The sequence below is a fragment of the Colletes latitarsis genome, chromosome 10 (genome assembly GCF_051014445.1).
Source record: "Colletes latitarsis isolate SP2378_abdomen chromosome 10, iyColLati1, whole genome shotgun sequence".
In the NCBI taxonomy this organism is placed as follows: Eukaryota; Metazoa; Arthropoda; class Insecta; order Hymenoptera; family Colletidae; genus Colletes; species Colletes latitarsis.
In genome coordinates, this window is record NC_135143.1 from 17831186 (window position 1) to 17848923 (window position 17738).

The window sequence follows — 17738 nt, forward strand, 5'->3', positions numbered from 1 at the left end:
TACCTATATCGGTGGTAGCGTCGTTTCGCCACGAGGTGTAAAACGAGTCGCGCGATAACACCGGCACGACATCGACGCGCTTCTTGTTCTGGTTACCAAGCAGACGAATTTTAATAGGACCGAACGAATCCGTTTTAGAAACGATAATCGTCCCGTATCGAAGATTCGAAGCATCCTGGGATTCGAGAAACGTTTCCCTCGTCGGTGCATCGCGAACTTAGCCGTTTGCGGCGGACGAAATTTCTATAAGAACGCTACGATTCACTGGCAAAAGTTCGTTTTTTATTTAACGCTAGAATTATCGAGCATCGTGGTGTATTTATTTGTAAAATTTTCAAAAATCTAGCCGAGTAAATTTTGTGCAATTTTTATTAGAGATTACGAATCGTTTTGACCATTTTCGGTAGCTCTAGGGTTGAAGAAAGATGTATTTGTTAATCGTTTGTGATTTTTGTTGTAAAGAGTAGCGTTATAGAAATTGAGTCCACCGCGGTTTGGATCGATCGAGTCTAAGAAAGAGCTACTTACGTAAAGATACTCTTGGGGTCGATACCTGCTGGCATCCTTAGAGGTATTTTCTGTTGCTCCAATAGAGATATGTTGTTGTCCTGTGACAGAAAAGGAAACAATACAATCGATACCATACCGTGTATAGCCTTCCGGAATAAACATGCAGACGGTTCCATCGAATAGATCGTTTAATCGTTGACATTAGGGCGAACATGCGAATTAGGAGGAGCAATGACTTGAATGATTCTCGAGACAGAATTCGTCCTCATCTACCCACGCCAGAAGGCAGACACGTACCTGAGAATTTTTGGGTTTGGCCGAGAGGTCGAGCGGTTGGTCGACCGTCGTTGCGCTGTCCTGATGAGCTTGCACCCCAACAAGAGGCGCCTCCCTTGGTGGTAGACACCACTGGGGTAGCAGGGTGGGATAGGTGCCGCTGAGAGCCGCGGCGACCACGGAAGCCGCCATCGGATCCACCTGGACCGACATCGGTGACTCGGCCGATCGCGAGCTGCTGCTGCTGTCGCTCTGCGGACTCTGCAGGACGCGACATCGAGGAACGTTATGCTCGGTCCGGCTCGTCGTCATTGGTCGACGAAACGTACGGAAAGGAACTGATTACCACCGGCGTGGGAGGGAAGAAACGATCATGGAAAAGGGAGAACGTCCTGGTCGACGTGGCGGACAGATCGAATCCCGATCAAATTCGTTTTTCACAAGGCGCGCCTTGTAACCACGGGCCACCTTCGTGAAACTTTTATAAGGGCGTCGCCGTCAAAGCGATCAAAGCCACGGACGCCGGACACGGAGGCGAGAAATGATAAAAAATTGAACATTTTGCGCTGAACCGTGCGCGCGTCGCGTCGAAGAATCGGTAACGCTGTGACGCGACGCGAGCGTCCTTTACCCGGCGCCGATTAATTATGCGGTGTGAAGAAGTGAAGAGCCGACGGCCGAATCGCGCCTCGTATCGCAAGCCAGGTTTTGTTGATTCTCGTTAACGACGCGACGCGGGAAAGAGTAATCGAGTGCAAGTAATAGACGTCGCCCTTCGTCGGAAGGTATACTTACGAGGGGTGGTTGATCATCGTGCGGCAGCTTGCCATCGAGACAAAAGTAACACTTGTCCAGCGGCTTCCAGTCTTCCGGGGGTGGGCTGATGCGTCGTCCTCCGATCAGACACGGCGCCACCGTGTTCCTCGTGACCGCGTCAACCTCCCGACACGACAACCCTGACCTGGTCCCATCCGAATCCGGCGCCGGTGTCGTCAATATCGTTGGGCCGCCTTCAGAACCTGGCACTTCTTGCAACTCCTCCTCTTTCTTCACTCTCAGCAAGCCCTGCGTCACCGGTGTCCGCTCCAACGCGACTTCTTCCGTTCGTTCCTGCAACAAACAATAAATCCCTTTTCCGTGGTCGTCTATTCTCTCCCGGTCCGATGTATCGTTCGGCTGGAAACAAAGGATACGAACCTTGGTCCCTTCCGTGTCGGTAGCGTTGCCAGTCGAATAATCCCGAGTTGCTCGGTCCTTGTCTCTCCTGAGAGGGCTGATGGGTCTGTCCGCATCCTGATCGAGCTTCAACCGCTTCTCCGCTTCGTTCTGCCCCCGTCCCTCCTCCTCCTCTTCGTTCTCGTCGTCGTCCTCCCTGTCGTCCGTGGCACCGTCCCCGTCGTTCTGCCGGCGTTTGCGTCTTCGCCTGGTCGGAATCGTGGTCGTTCCCGTGGTCATGGTGGCCGTGGTGTTCGCCGACGCGATCGTCGCTATCGTGCCGGTAGCGGTGCTGCTGGTGGTGGTAACGATGCTCGTTCCCGTTGTCGCCGTCGTTGACGCCGTTACCGTCGTCGCTGTCGATGTGTCCGTTGTTTTCGTTGCAGATTCCTCTCGCCCGACACCGTTCGCGAACTCGTTCTCGCCGACCTCGACCTTCACCTCGTCTGGCCTGAGGCGACGCTGGTCCTCCTGCTGATGCTGCTGCTGCTGCTGGTAATGACGGTGATGATCTTGCGCCGAGGACTGTAGGTGATGATGGTTCTGCAGGGTATGCCTCTGCAAGCTGTCCTGCTTGACCAAACCCGTCGTCGTCGTCGCTGCCGCCGCCGTTGGCGGTGTTGTCGTCGTCGTCGCTGCAGCCGACACCGTGCTCGTTGTCGTCGTTATCGTCGTGGGTAACGAGGAGGACGCAGGATGTAGCGTACGCGGGCCAATTTGTTCCAAGTTCCCGGGTACCGGGTCGCAGGACGACGAGAACGCCGGGTAGAGCCGGTGGTGGGGCTGTGTCGTCAGTGATTCGCTGCTGCGAGTACCGCTGTACAGGGTGTCCTGATATTGCTTCCATCTCCTACGGCCCATCAACTCCTCCGCTACCCGTTCCAGACCTGCGACACCACCGCAACTACATCAAACAATGACGACCACCGCTTTACCCGAAAACCCCCTAACCAACCGATCCTCCAAAATCTCCATCCACCTAATCGCTCTGGTTCTTTAATAAGAATTTTTTACTTAACGGGCAGGCTCCCCCTTGTAGACGATGTTAACTTGCTCTGACCACTCGTTAACCCTCTGAGCAACATGTAGTCTTATTGGAAAACCCTATATTTATTAACAGGGTTACTGGAAAAGGTAAAGTTTGAGCGTAGTAGAGGTTAATCCTGAAACGTGCTTGTCGAGCAATCTCGATTAGAAGGAAAGCATTCGTAAATGTTAACTGTGAACGCACAGAAAGCAAACAAAAAGTGAATTTTGCCTATCCTTGGCACTTTTACAACCGAAGTGAAAGCGAAGAAGTGAAAATACAGAAAGAACTTGTTAACGTATGACTCTCGAGACGGAAATTTCGTTATACGAGAGCTTTACGACGACGACGAGATTAATGGCATCCTCCCGGGTGAAAACGAAAATGAATGTTTCATTTGCGGTGAATTCGGACGTGGTGGGAAGAGGGGTACGCGTGCAAAGGACGTCGTCTTTGGAAGCATGCATTATGCAGTGGAGCAGATTCTGCCGAAGATTACATATGTGAAAGATGCAACGTCGGGGATCGATTACTTGTTAAAAAAAATTACTAAATATACAAAGTTTTACACAATTTTTTAGCCGGTTGCTCGACTATTCTTTTTCCTAATATTATTTTGAAAAGGTTCGAAAACGACCATCGTGATAAATTTGATCGCGATTTCTCCACTCGCCCTTGTGTCTTTGGTGTTGTAACATTCGGTTGCGGAACGTATTCGAAACCCTTATAAAAGGCTCGATTTAACGGGATATCGCGCACGAAAGCGAAAGAAACTTGCGCGTCGGCGTACACCCGCGCTCAAAAAGAAATAAACTTCAGTTTCGCTATCGGTCGATCGTTTCCAAATGTTCACAGCTGTGTGGAAAACATCGCGTGCGCTTTGTCGAATAGCCGTTCCCATTTAAAGGGATATTCTACCGCAAATCTTTGAAAAAAAATCGATTTTTTTTATAAATTTTCTTACAAAACATACTTTCCAAAGAGTATTTGCAAAAACTTAAGTTCGAATTCCTGAAAGTAGTTACATATTCGAAGGACGCGATGGTCAAAGTCATAAACGATACGTCAAAATCTACTCGACCAAGCGACTTAAAAATAATTGCAAAGGTGTTGTGGTATCTTTGGAAAAAATTCCCAAAGCATCCTCCCCTTAGATTGTGTTCCGCGTGACTGGTTGCAGCGGTTCGCACGTACCCTTAGATAGGCCGCGAGGCGTCGGAGGAAACGCGTCTGCGGCCTCGAGGAGAGGGTAGCGATAAACGATCGTGGCGAGGCAAACGAGCACGAAGTTTCGGGTTCGACGGATCACGGAAAAGCGAGTTTCTCGCGTGAATATAAAGATCCGTTGACCGCGATAAGTCCGGTAATGTACGCCGATGTCGGAATCACCAAAATCGCATGCTCGAGAAACCGACCGGATGTGGTGGTTTTTTGAAGGACACAGCGGTAACACGCACGTCCCAGTATCTGGCAGAATGTCGCAACCAAGAAAATTGCAGCACACGAAATTGTTGGCGCATTACGAACGCATTTAGTAATCTTTCCTCTATTGTTCTTTTATTTTCCGCGTATCGCGCGGATTATGCTTTTGGCGTTAACGAAGTTTCGAGATTCAGCGAAAATCGTTCCCTCCCCCCGTCTACGGTAAACGGCGCAATAATTTTTCGCGTTCGCCGGTAGAAACGGCTAGATGCAAACTTCGTTGCGTTCGTCATTGCGGCTGACGATAGACGCGGCGATAACAGAATTTTTTGCGCTTCCTTATCCAAAGGCCGAATAGCTGAATGTTATCGTAGGCGCGGTGACGCGCCCAATTGCCAGCCTGGCGACCAAAGCATCCACGGAAGCCTAGATTTTTACGCAATTCGTTCATACAAATATTAGAAGACACGTTCCGGTTTCCGTTCGCATGTCCGTTTCCCCGCAGAGTCCCAATTTGACCGCGTCGATTGATTCTAAGCAGACACCCGGTACGGTGGCACGCGTCCCGCAAATGCACCATAACTGTCACGCCATTTGGTCGTCGCGTGTGCCACGAACACACGACGACCGACGAATCTACGTAAATATATTTGCATGTGCGCGTAGGATTCGCGTGCGCGAGAAGATCGAGCGCGGAGGCGATTTTTCATGGCTGCCGCCTTTGTTTCTCACCGGATTGATTTTGTCGTCCAACCAGCGCAGGACAGTCTGTGTCGATTAAAGCCGAACCGGCGAGGCGTCGTTTCTCGGAGAACCCGGACGACCGTGGACGCCGAAGAATTTGCAGATTGAATCGCGCTCGGAATCAATTCGCGCGAACCTATGCGGCCGATTCTGCGCGCGATCGGAATTCCCGCCTTCTGGTCCCGCCTCTACGTCGCAGTTACCACGGTTTTCGAACGAAGTGTTAAAAAATAAGCTTCGTTTCGTCCCCTCTTTTACGATTAATTCTCGAAATAATAGATTTTCGCGACGATCGACAGCGGGCGCACGAAAATCGTTGATACGATTCACCTGGGTCTTCTCGGGCCCGAGTTACCGTCTCTTATTTCCTTGTTCGTTGCTTTGTACCGCGATGTACAAAGTTCCATGAAGCGTGAAACGATTGTATGCGTATATTTGCCGATTTAAAAAGCGAAAGTGCTAACAGGCGAAGTATCGTTGAACGAAGAGTGTACTTCATCTTCGTTCAGTGGCGCTAGGCCTGAAGATCTAATGGAAGTAAAATTGCTCGTGGAAGAATGCGGGAATATGTTTCTCTCGCGAATAGGAGGATAGAAAGTATTGCACGAAAGTTTAGTTCGACTGCAAAGTCATCCGATGTTGAAACGATCGAAGACCGCTTTCATCGTTTTATCGATTACGAAATCCAATACGATAACTAGTCTGGCAAATCGGATGTAGATATAATACGACTAGGCGTAATGTTCACAAATAAATTACACAACGCACTCTCGATAATACAAAATTGAACAGTGACAAACATTCGTAATTGTTGTGTTTACATTACTAAGGAAGTAATCGAAAGCGATCATGAGTGCCTGCAAACATAATAAAACGGTCGTTGTCCCAAATATACACGGATACGGCGGAATCGTCAGTCTTCCAAGAGCGTGGTGGTAATAATTACAATCAGTTATTGAAACCAGAACCAACTAAATTACTAGAAAATGGTCCATCAAAGATAAGCAATCAAATGTGGTACATGCACGATGGAGCTCCCACACGTTTGCACAGTATGCGCGCACTGCGATCTAATTCCTCTAGATTTTAATTCGCGAAACTTCTGTTTATACTGTTTGACAAACTTCGAAATACTCCGGGAATTATCGAACGCGTTCAACAGTCCACAAAACTTCCACGCGAGACATGCATTGCTGCGGATGGAAAGCATTTCCAACGATTTCGTTAACGAGATAAGCGAACAAAAAACGTTTGCACAGGGTGTTTATAAAAAGGAAGCGAACCAGGGGATTATATATCGCGCATCGAGAGAAGCAAAAGATGCTTAATCACCGTTAGGTCTTGAAATCAATCGTGCCTATGTAAACGCACAAAAATTTGTTTTCGCGTTCGTAAAAGACGTGTTTTCCTTCCGTTCCGATACATGACTGACATTCGCAGACCAGAACCCGACATTTTCAAATATTCCTTCCGTGACTCATTGTAATACATGAATTTTTTATTGGTCACCGTAAGTGGATCTTTATCCCTGAAATACTACAGTGGGCTACTTCATTCTCCGCTCTACTTTGTCGCCGATTTACTTGCAATTCCCGCAAAGTGCTTTATATCTTTATTATCGATAGACTGTCATTTAGAAAAGTGTACTATTCAGTGTCCATTATTTTCAACCGTTTAAACTTTTTCTTGCTTATTTCCACGATTGAAAAGAAATCCAGAAGACACGAGTCAAGTGATCGACTTGCGTTAAGTTTGCGTCTAATCTTTGTTGATATCGGCGATAATCTTGCGCTATCATAGAACCTTGAACAAACGAGCAATACCTCCCAACCAATACTTCTATTTATATCCGATGCGTCGCGAAGAGATTCGCGATACCGAACGTTCGGAAATGAAAAAGTAGATTTCGATCTGTATTGCTCCTTTCGATAGTGAATAGTATGATCCTTAAAAGCTTTGTTTTCTTTAGAACTTATTTAGTTCTTGATTTTCGAGCTATAGAATCAATCCGACCCAATTTCTACCGTTACGGAGCACCCTGTATATTGTTGCTGTTGAAATTTCTAGACGACCGCGTGAAAAAAATGTCGGAAAATGTCGTTCGACTAACATTGATCGGGGACGGTGAATTAACGCTCGCTAGGCCGTGAAAGGAGCGCGCGCAATGAAAAACATCTGAATAAATTATTATTGTTTGTCGAACGTTTCGAACGAATAGCGACGCCCCCATCGCGGTAGCCCATCGCCGTCTGCACGGTCATTATTTAAACGCTCTAGTTCCACGCAGCTTATCAAATACAGGTATAATGCCAGTTTGCGGAAACGCGAACTGGATCTGCGCCGAGCGTCGTCGCCGCCGCGACGTATCTGCTTGCACGCGCGGCTGTCAGAAAAACGTATAACAAGCATTACGGTCAGGGCTGAGTTTGTACAGACAGACTTTAAATGGAGCTCGATGGAATCGTATTATTTTTTAGCGAGTCAGGCCTGTTTTGTAAATGTTTTTCTTTCTTTTTCTTTCTTTCTTAGGACTAACGTTCGCGTGAATTTCAAACGCGTCCAGTTATTGCGCAGCTTCTGCAAACAGACGGCGTTAAAAAAACGATGGTTCTTTGAAAAACGGAGTAACCGTAAAGGAGAGACCGGCGATACGAACCGAAAATTACGATCTACCATCGATTTTCAGCGCGCCAAACCCGTTCGCAGATTTAAATAATACATCGATATGGAGAACGCGAATTGCACAAGTAAACGCAATCGTCGTAACGCGCTAATCGGTGTATCGAGGAAACCTCAAACTTCTTCGTAATCGAACCGAGCGTGCACCAAGACAACCGCAGCAATTATACGAATCATCATCTCGCGGGAACGTGCGGAACATCAAGGTTGCACAGTGAGTCATGAAAATCTGTCCAGAATAAGGCGATCGTTGCACGAAAATTTTTTCCACGTTAAATTTAGCCTCGTTTCTCGGTGACGTCAAATCTAACTCATCCAGCACCATTATCGCGCAAGATGAAACGAAACACGATTCATTGTCGCACGGAAGAGAGTCGGAGGCGGTCCGATGGAAAAATACTTCTTTGTACCGATGACATTAGCGTCCATCAGGCAACGATTAAAAAAAAAACGTAAACACGTAAGTACGCTGATTCGATCGTAAAAAGATTGGAATACGATCGAACCGATTAACGCCACGAGCGTTTATTTTAAACCGTGGTATATTATTTTGGAGCTACCGAAATCGTTTTCACAGGGAATCGTGTGTTCTTAAATTTTGACGACGACTTTATTTTCTGTAAAATTCGCAAAAGGCCACGAAGCTTAACTTACTTTCCAAGGAACCAAAATTCGAGTTGCTATTTTCATTGGAATGCCGTCGATTTCAATTGGAGTGGTCCAGAAGCGGGAGAAACAATTGGTCCATAAATAACTATATACCGTGTAGTCGATACGGTTTTGATAGGGAGCGGGAGTTAAGATTCCCCTTTTTCTTCGAAAGGTCTGATTAACCGCCGCCGTAGCCTATCTCTATCTGCGTCTACTGGTTGCAGCATCATCGACCTTGCATGTAATCAATGGGCTCTGAGAGAATAATCCGGTTGGAAAGGTAGTAATCGCGCTTTTTCCTCTCACTGCGAGTTCTTCGTCGAGTGGGCGGCGAAACACGGGATCCGGATTTCCAAATGAATGAACGTATCCAGCAAAATGCAACGGTACAGCCATCGATTCGAAGAAAGAAAAACAACTTGAGACGGAGTGTCTTTTGCAAGGCGTTTCCTAATGACGTAAACTGCGCCGAATCGAGAGGGGCGGATTTGTCGCGTCGTTCATAGTGTCGGAGCGCGCGTTCCGAGCAGCGCCGTTTAATTGGTTAACTTTCCAGGCAGAAAGAATCGGTAGCCGGGAAACAGCGCGTGCTGTCGGTTTCCAATCGTCGCTACTTTATGACTTGACATTTTCCGCGAATGCCTTCGTCCAAAGAACACCGGCACCTCGTTGGATATTCACCGCGAGCAAAGTTCGAGTCCTTGATCGATTCTAGAAGTAATTAGACGGCTGGCGCGCCTCTGGATGAAATTCCAGACAGGAGGTGCCGAACCAATCTTATCTCGCGTGCCATTTAAGAAGAGGAAGAAGTAGGGCAGATGACCACGCCCGGGATTAAGCCAATGACGCAAACTTGGCACCGGGAACTTTTGCCCGTCGTATCGAAACGATCGTCCCCTATCCTTTTTCGAAACTCACGAAGTCAACGAAACGTAAAAACGACGGGGGGAAAAAAATGTTCGTTTAACGATGGTGGAAATTTCGCGGCGAGTCGAACGGATAGGAGAGAATGTTCGAGGATAATAAGAAATGGAATTGCGGCGGAGGAGAGAAATGTCCACGTGTCACCGGTACGATCGCGTTGGTCGTTCTGTTGATAAATCGAGAATCAAAATGAGGAAGATTCGAGAACGAAGGAGAATCTACTTTCCACGGGCGTCCTCCGCGAGCCGAGGATATAGCGGCACCATTCTTCAATTCTAAATCGAATGGCCTCGGGGCCCATCCAGCCAATGGCGGAGCCGCAATTTTAGATCCAGGCGCGCGCGCTATATTTCCCCCACGGCCCTGCGTCTTGGTGCTATTCCCTTGGTCCCGTCACTAATCGTCGGCCCGTTTCGACCAATGGCAATCCGGTTTAGACGAGAGTAGAAGGTTAGGAAATGGGTGGTCGGGTATGGTGGGGCCGCAGCTGGCTCTCACGACGCACAAGGCTATCCTTTGTCCGAAACTCGCTTGCGATTCGCCTGCGCCGCTAAGCCTTCAGGACGATAATAACGAAATAATTGCGATAACGACTCCGTGTGCCAGACGGAACCTAGCTTTCGACCGAGGTCGACGCGTCCGAGTTTCGAAAATTTACGATTCAACGACACCGAGCGAACCGAGAAAAATAAAATGGAGTATCGATATAGATCGATGAATGAATCCGTGGCGAGGCGTTACGCGCGAGGCATCGTTAACAAGTGCTTCGTAGTAGGAACGTTAGCGAATGCTCGTGGAGAACCGCGATCGCGCTTTAATGCGATCCGCGTTCGAACAGTTTAATTGCAGGGATTTCGGTTCGAACGCATGCTCGTCCGTGGCACTAGGAAAAAGAACTGTATTCCTGGTCGCCTACTCGAGAGCATTATCAACGTCGCTTTGTTGCACGATCGCGAGATTCCCATTCACCGGCGAGAGATCGGTTAGTGGTTTTCGAGGCGAGCAAAGGACAGAGATACACGAGATGGATGTCGAAATACACGGAGCGTTACTTGTCTCTCAACAAGGTATGGAACCCAGCCGTGCCTCATTAAGATCTCGAAACGATGCTTGCCAAAGATAGAGTCACCGAAGGTTATTTGTTAATACCCCCGATGTTATTTACACCTAAAGAATTATTAACGAAACACGTTGCGTTCTAAGGAGGGAGGGGGTGCCTAGCGTGTATCCGTTCGAACCGTCGACCAATCGTGTCGCTAATCCATTCATCGCGGAGCAACGAAGGCGGGTTTGTTTCGAAACGATCGAATCGAAAGTCAAGCGAACATCGCGCGCGCGGCTCGTTTGGAAACCTTGGGATCGACCGTTGCGAAAATTACGGAGGAATCGCGAAGAAAGAGGAAAAGCCAGCCGCCAAAGGCTGTTACAAAGGCACGGAAGAACCAGGAGAACAATGTACGGAGACCGGGCACACTCTGAAAGAGCCAAGGCTGACCAAAAGTACCAGCTGCCCAAAATTTCTGGTCTCCACGCTCTTTGTCCTTTAGCCCTTCCATTGCGTCCGAACCGTCACCCCGGTGGTACCGACCGCTAGGCAGTCGATGTATTATCGAGCGACTGCTTCTTTTTCTTCAACAATGTTCGTCAAGGTGTGCACGCGTCGGTACGTACACAGATCTACGTGAGAATATGTACGAACGTGGGCTGACCTCGCGGACCATTCTTCTTCGTTCCTCCTTCCCTCTATCCCTCTCTCCTTGTCCTTCTTTCACGTTCTTTCCCTCTCTTCGCCTAGCTCTCTACCTCTCTACCTCCTCTCCTTGCCACTCACTCTTTCTCGACGATTCTCCACTGGTATAATGACCTCGGGAATCACTGCTCGGGTCGAACTAATGGAGCGATATCGTGCAATGAAATAATATACTGGAACAATGTGAAATTACAGCTCGGCCCGCTGCGTTCGCCACTCCGCGATGCCTGGAAATTTCAAGAATCGCGACTTCACGATGCACAGCAAACGCTTAACGGGATTATTCTATCGGGCTTTAACGCGATGCCATAAACGAGATAAACGACGACAAAGACTAGGATGTATTAAACGTCCCTTCTTTTTCTTCCCTCCTCTCTCCCCCTTATCCTATCGAGAACAGTACGATTCCCACGAACCGATGATTCTACCGGTGATCGAAATAACTTTCGAACTCGACGAACAAACCTCGCTACGCAAGATAATATCCAATGTGGAATTCGATAATCACGGCGTTCGCGATCAAAGTTACCCGAGAGCAGGGCTGCTCGAAGACGGGAATGCTAAACGGACTTCTATACGGTAAAAAGAGAGCCCCGCGATACCGTATTCAGTCGATCAACGAAAGTTAAGACCAAAATCTTCACCCGGTATCAAAGGAATGCACATTCAGCTGTACTTTCGTCGTATTTTAGCTTGCTAAGCGATGTAAGCGGTAATCGGACACCAAGACGTACATCGCAGTCGTCTTCTGACCCATTTATCGTTCTCTGCTGTCTAATGTTACCCGCGGGAAGAGTTGCATCGCGAGATTACCGTGTGGGCTACGTTAAATTCATCGTTGACAAAGAACTGACATTGACGAATTGGAATGCACAAGTCGGTACGCCTGGAGGCGGAAGTACGAAGGACATCGTACGATCGCGCCGAGATATCGGGACCTTAACATCCTTTTTCCGCTATTATTTCGACGAAAGCCATTACCGTCAATAACGATACGAAGATAGAACCGGGGAAGACTTCTTTAATGGATATCGGTTGACCAAATGGCGCGTCTCTTCTCTCTTTCTACCAAACGCGTGGTAAACATACCAAAAAGACTAAAAATACCCGAATATTTCGATACTGATTATTTAATATTCGCTTCATCCACGAATAAATCGTCGAACAAAAATATACACACGGTAAACTTGTAACATTTTTGCAAACCAAATTTATTCAATTATCAATAATGTTTAGTATCATATTTATGTAGCTTATCAAACTGCACCAATGCGCTGTTCTTTCATAAATTTACGTTTTCACGGAAGTAGGTTCACCGCGATATATGTAAAGAATTGTGGTATATTTGTTCCCTCATATGTAACGTGAATCAAAAGTGTAAATGTTCTTTGGTGTATAAGAACAAATAAAATTTCAGACAAAAAGCACGTATGCACGCATTTCCCAACGTTCTAACCCTCTTCAGGGATATAAATGTAAAAAAATATGAAAACCGGCAGGACTAATATACAAATTGGTTACAAAAGAGGAAAGAAACAACTTCTAGATGGAAAATATACCCATACGTGCGTGAGGCTTTTCTTTGTTCCGATCCGCGTCACGTGTTCGGGTTCAATTTTAATTTTTGTTTTTATTTAATTCGGTTACTTTGAATCGAGGATCGTTCCAAACAAGTTGACTGCCCGCTACTTCAAGTCTATGAACAACTATGAAGGTTTTGTTACGTTTACGGAGCTTGACGCGCTTTATTTTATTTACGCCGTCATTATTTTTTCCTTCTTTTCTTAGTTGAATGTAGTTGTGTTCGGATTTAAAAACGTGAAACTTATTCCCGAACACGTGCCGCGGAATCAACGTTTCACACCTGTAGATACATGTGTATTTTACTTCTAGGAGTTACTTGTTTCTTCTGTTCTAATCGTTGTTATGGTAGTACTGTGGATTTTTATACTTTTCGACGATCAGATGCAACGCATTTATTCGTTCTCCTAAAAACATCGCGTCACAAGTTTGCGTATAAATTTCCGTCAGCTAGAACATATAAAATAAAATATAAACGATATAATTTTGGTAACTCTCTCGTAATACGGGGTTTTCACGGTATAAAAACAATTTGAAATTCTCTTTTCTAGCCGGTGTTTGAACGCGTGTTTATTTTTCGAGGTTCCTGACTGTTATTTTCGAGTTTCACTTGATAGCGGAACATAGTGACAGAGAACGAACGGGCTAGAAGGGAACATCGTTGTGACGATACGTGTGTCGACACGAATTGCATCCAAGCGACGAAAGATACGTACACGCGGCCGTGTGTGTGTGTATGTGTGTGCGTGTACGCGCGAAAGAGGGAAAGAGAGCTCGAGGACAAGCGAGGACGGAGTGTCGCGTACAGGGTGACCCAAAATGTATGCGTGCTTGCCTAAATCTCAATTTCACGAATCTCTCCCACGGTATGGTTAGGTTATGGTTTCGTGTTTCTTTCGGAGAGCGTAACACGCTCGTAAATTTTCATTCCGATGTAAAGCTTTCCGTCGATGAAATTCGACGGCTGACCCGAAAAAGACGGATTAAAATGCAACGCGTCACCGTTGCTATCCGTCATCGGATTAACGTCCCGAGTTTTTAGCAATGAATTTGTATAACACGACTACGCACATACGCGAACGATGTTTTAACAGAATATTCGTGAACTGCACCGATTAACGAGAAATTTACAAAATTTGCTCACCCCATTCGATGCAATAAAAAAGGATCGAGGCCTCGACGTGGTAATCTGTATCGTTTGTTCCGACAGATAATTTCTTAACCTATATCGCCTGGACGTTCTGTTCGTCCGTGCGAAGGTATTTTATACAACTGCATGGTCAAGGTCAGGAACTGCCCAATTTGCACACACGCAGCAGACACACAGAAACACGTACAACATGCACATTTATTCGAGTCAGAGCCAGGCACGTTTAACCTAACGATGTTCGAGCTATTTCGGGCAACGTGTTTACATTTAACGCTTCCTCTAAACCCGCGTAGAGGTTATGGTTTACCTCCTATTCACATCATTGTGTTGTCCACTCAATAAACAATACCTATTTCTTGCGTCAACTTAAAATATATTTACGTATATCGCCGTGCATCGTGACAGAGAACGTTCGGTCTGCTTCTTCATAACCTACAACGTGGTTGATCACTATCCTTACTAATCGAATAATATTGAATACACGACTTTATCTTTTTGACGTATGATAATTCTAATTACGTCCAGTATTAATTTATACGTTAATCTTTCACTGTAGAAAGTTCGTAAAAATGATCAAGAAATAATCATGTTGATTCGCGTAGTAAAGGAAACGTTAAATAGCTTCAGATTTAGTGGTCACGTGATCGCGTTAAGCAGTCGCGAAGACGCTGGTCAACTTGCCGCCAAATCACGTGGACAAAGATGGCGTACGGTAGCAGTGCAGTGTCAATTATCGTCAGTGCTATCTTCGTATTTTTCTAGAAATTTCTCCTCTACATTGCTTAAATCTGTGCAACAGTTGTCCGGAATGTGAGTGTGACCGAGTAAGAATAAAAGTTTCGTGTAGTTCTTAAACTTAGTAACGAATTTCATAAATTATACGTTCGTTGAATACAAGTGACAAGATTCACAAGTGACAAAAGTAAGGTTGTTCGAGCAGTACTCTGATCGTATGCCGTTGATCTGAACTTCAGTAAATCAATTCGGATCGTCTTATTGGATTATTCTATGCGGATTTACGTGGCAAAGTCGTGTAGCACGAGAAGGATTCTAATATTGTTAAATGGTAAGTACTAAAATCCATTTTTATTGCAAATTTTCGAAACTACGGTGGAACGAATCGGTACTTGAGAGTTCAATTTTCTACAAGAATATATTACATTTCAATGAAATTTCGCACGTGATAAACACAAAATTGGCATTGAAAGTATGGCGAAAATATATTACAGTGTTAAATTATACGTAGCTGATCGTGAATTATTGATTAAAAAATTAAAATACTTTTACGAGAACTCAACGATCGACTATCGTACGAAAACTTATTCGCACATTTACGATGTACCGTTAAATAATTTGTAAACGGATAATTCGCGAATACAGCTGATAGAATGAAAAAGGAATTGCTTCGTGGTAGAAATAATTTGTCAAGCACAAAAGGGACAAAATTACCGGTGTACGATATGAATTTTACAACTAACACCGACTGCTCATCGCGACACGCCTGTTATATTTTACAAGAAGAACGATCGTTAATATCGTTCATTGATATTAATTTCTGTCAAGCTGGATAATTATCTGACAGGCCGTGCGATCGTTTAATGGATTATTATGCGCTTCCATCCGTGCATTAACTCATTTTCCACGTTTTAAAAAACAGCACGTCGCGGTTCGTTGTTAATTTTCCAAATTGTTTACTCGCGATATCCGGCGTCATTTAGGCGGACGAAAAATATTCCATACAATATTTATACTTGTTAAAGTTTGTTCTTTACACTCGATATCGCTACGCCAACAAAATATTTTCACTCCGAATGAAAAGTTAATGAACACAGCAGACTTTGATCGCGTTCGTACCAATGGGACAGGATAAAAATATTTTTCCGCGTACGAACGAGGACGGATGGGGGTGTTAGAAATAAATAAATGCTGCGATGCGTGACCACGAATGAATATACCTTCTTACTAAACTTATTTTCATCCATCATATGGTGTAATTTTAGGAGGGAAACGCGTTTTTGCAGTTTAATAATTTTTTTAAATTATGTTTCACGTACTGATAAGTGACTGATGTTAATCAATGGAACACATTCAATTGAAAATGTGTTTATGTGTTTCTAATTTAACATGTTCTGTTGTATAATTATAAAAAAATCATAGTGCAAATGATCTAGTGTAACTTGATGCAATTTTTTAAACATTTTGTTTTTAAGAAATAATGAAGACAAACAACAGATTATTTTGTAATGGAAATAGAGATATTTGTAGGTAGACAACTTATATTACCTGTCACAAATATAAAAGACGCTACCTTTGGCAAAAGCGACTAACTAAAATAAAAAATTTTTAATTGGAGCAGAAATAAATTAATACTTAAAAAAGTTGTACTATAGGAACAGATCTTTTTCTGGGAATTAGGCATAAATTTATGAGATTTGTTCCGAGTGAATTAAGTTAGGAATTTTGATTGTAAAGACGACGAAAATGATTAAGTTTCGGTCGCTTATTTTAGCTGCACCAGAAATGGGTTTTGTCCCAGTGTGCAACGGGACAAGGTAAAACTATTTTTTTTAAATACGGCTGCGAACGAAGCGTTAGAAATAAACGTAGATCGGTCTTTTTAGGGTAAATTGGAAAAAACCAATAGAAAGTGCAACGAATCGCGTGAGGCCTACTTTCGTTAAACTTGCAGCGCAGATTTAAGAAAGATACGCGTCTTTGATTTTCTACTAATTTTTGTTGTTCGATGATAAATAAAAAGGATGCTTTCACGTACACACCAACCTAATAATTCCTGATGCGCGAATACGTTAATATGCGTAAGAATAATGGGAGAGCATATCAAACGACGCACAGGAATTAAACTCACATTGAACATCGAGTCGTCGTCGGGTCGTTTGATAGAGTGCCATTCCGCGGTAACCACAAAGTCGTCCTTCTGCCGGTTCTCTTCACCGCGGTTCGTTACGTCATGCTCTTGAGAGTACTAATGTCGCTTTGAAGTTTTTCGGAAGGCGTTCCAAGGCGTCGGAGGGTAGGCAAAGACAAAAAGAAGGTGTCGCGTCATTTTCGTCAATTTAACTTTGGCCTCCCTTCCCGGTAGGCCACGTAGGATCGCTCGGCATTTCGCCCCCACCGAGGCACCCTTCTTGTCGCGTCCGCCCCTGTGTGCCACTGGCCCCCACCCTCGGTTCGCTTCGTCTCACTTGGTCCCCCACCCCCAGCCACGACGGCTTGCCTAGCCTCGCTTCGCTTCACCTCACCCTCCTCGGCCGCCTCGCCTCGCCACGCCGCGCCTCGTCGAAGCGAGGTCAATCGACGGAGAGGGCTGAAGACGACCCCCACCCTTCGCCACCAGCCTCCCTACCACGGCTACTCAATATCGTTTCATTACGCACCCTGCTCCGCCATACCCATCCTCCACCGCCACCCTCGCTGCGCCTGCACCGCCACCCGTCGCCACTGCACCCTCTCGCCATCCCTCGCCCTGATCACCCCTGACCCTCCTTACCCCCACCCCCGTACTCCGCCGACGGCCTCTTCCTTCTTCTCGTTCTCCTCTCGCCCCTTTGCCCGCTCGTCCCTTCGCCCCTTGAACGTCGCGCTCCTACCTCGGCGACGAAACACGAATGCCCACGAATTTTTATTGTTACTTCTCGCGCTGCTGCTTCCTCTCGCCTCCCTCTCTCGCGACCTTTTTTTTATGCGCCTTTTAACGATCAGCAGTAACTGCACCCACCCGAACATTCCTTCTCCTCTTCGCCGCTCCTTTCCTTACCTCTTTCTCCTCTATCACGCGCGCCTTAGGGGCG

General features: G+C 45.9%; 1 protein-coding gene across 7 annotated transcripts in view; it reads right to left on the reverse strand.

Annotated features, from left to right (window-relative positions):
• The window catches only part of Eip93f (Ecdysone-induced protein 93F), an 86900-nt gene that overhangs the window by 10581 nt on the left and 58581 nt on the right, over positions 1-17738 (reverse strand). For 3 of the 7 annotated variants that reach the window (XM_076774200.1, XM_076774198.1, XM_076774199.1), the window contains exons 3-6: positions 1984-2888; positions 1582-1896; positions 808-1047; positions 529-608 (exon numbers count right to left, since the gene is read on the reverse strand). In XM_076774200.1, the coding sequence (XP_076630315.1) occupies positions 529-608; positions 808-1047; positions 1582-1896; positions 1984-2888 (1540 nt within the window). Of the gene's footprint in view, positions 1-528; positions 609-807; positions 1048-1581; positions 1897-1983; positions 2906-16795; positions 17092-17738 lie in introns of those variants that run through there. The other 4 variants (XM_076774203.1, XM_076774202.1, XM_076774201.1 and 1 more) reach the window with 4 other exon arrangements.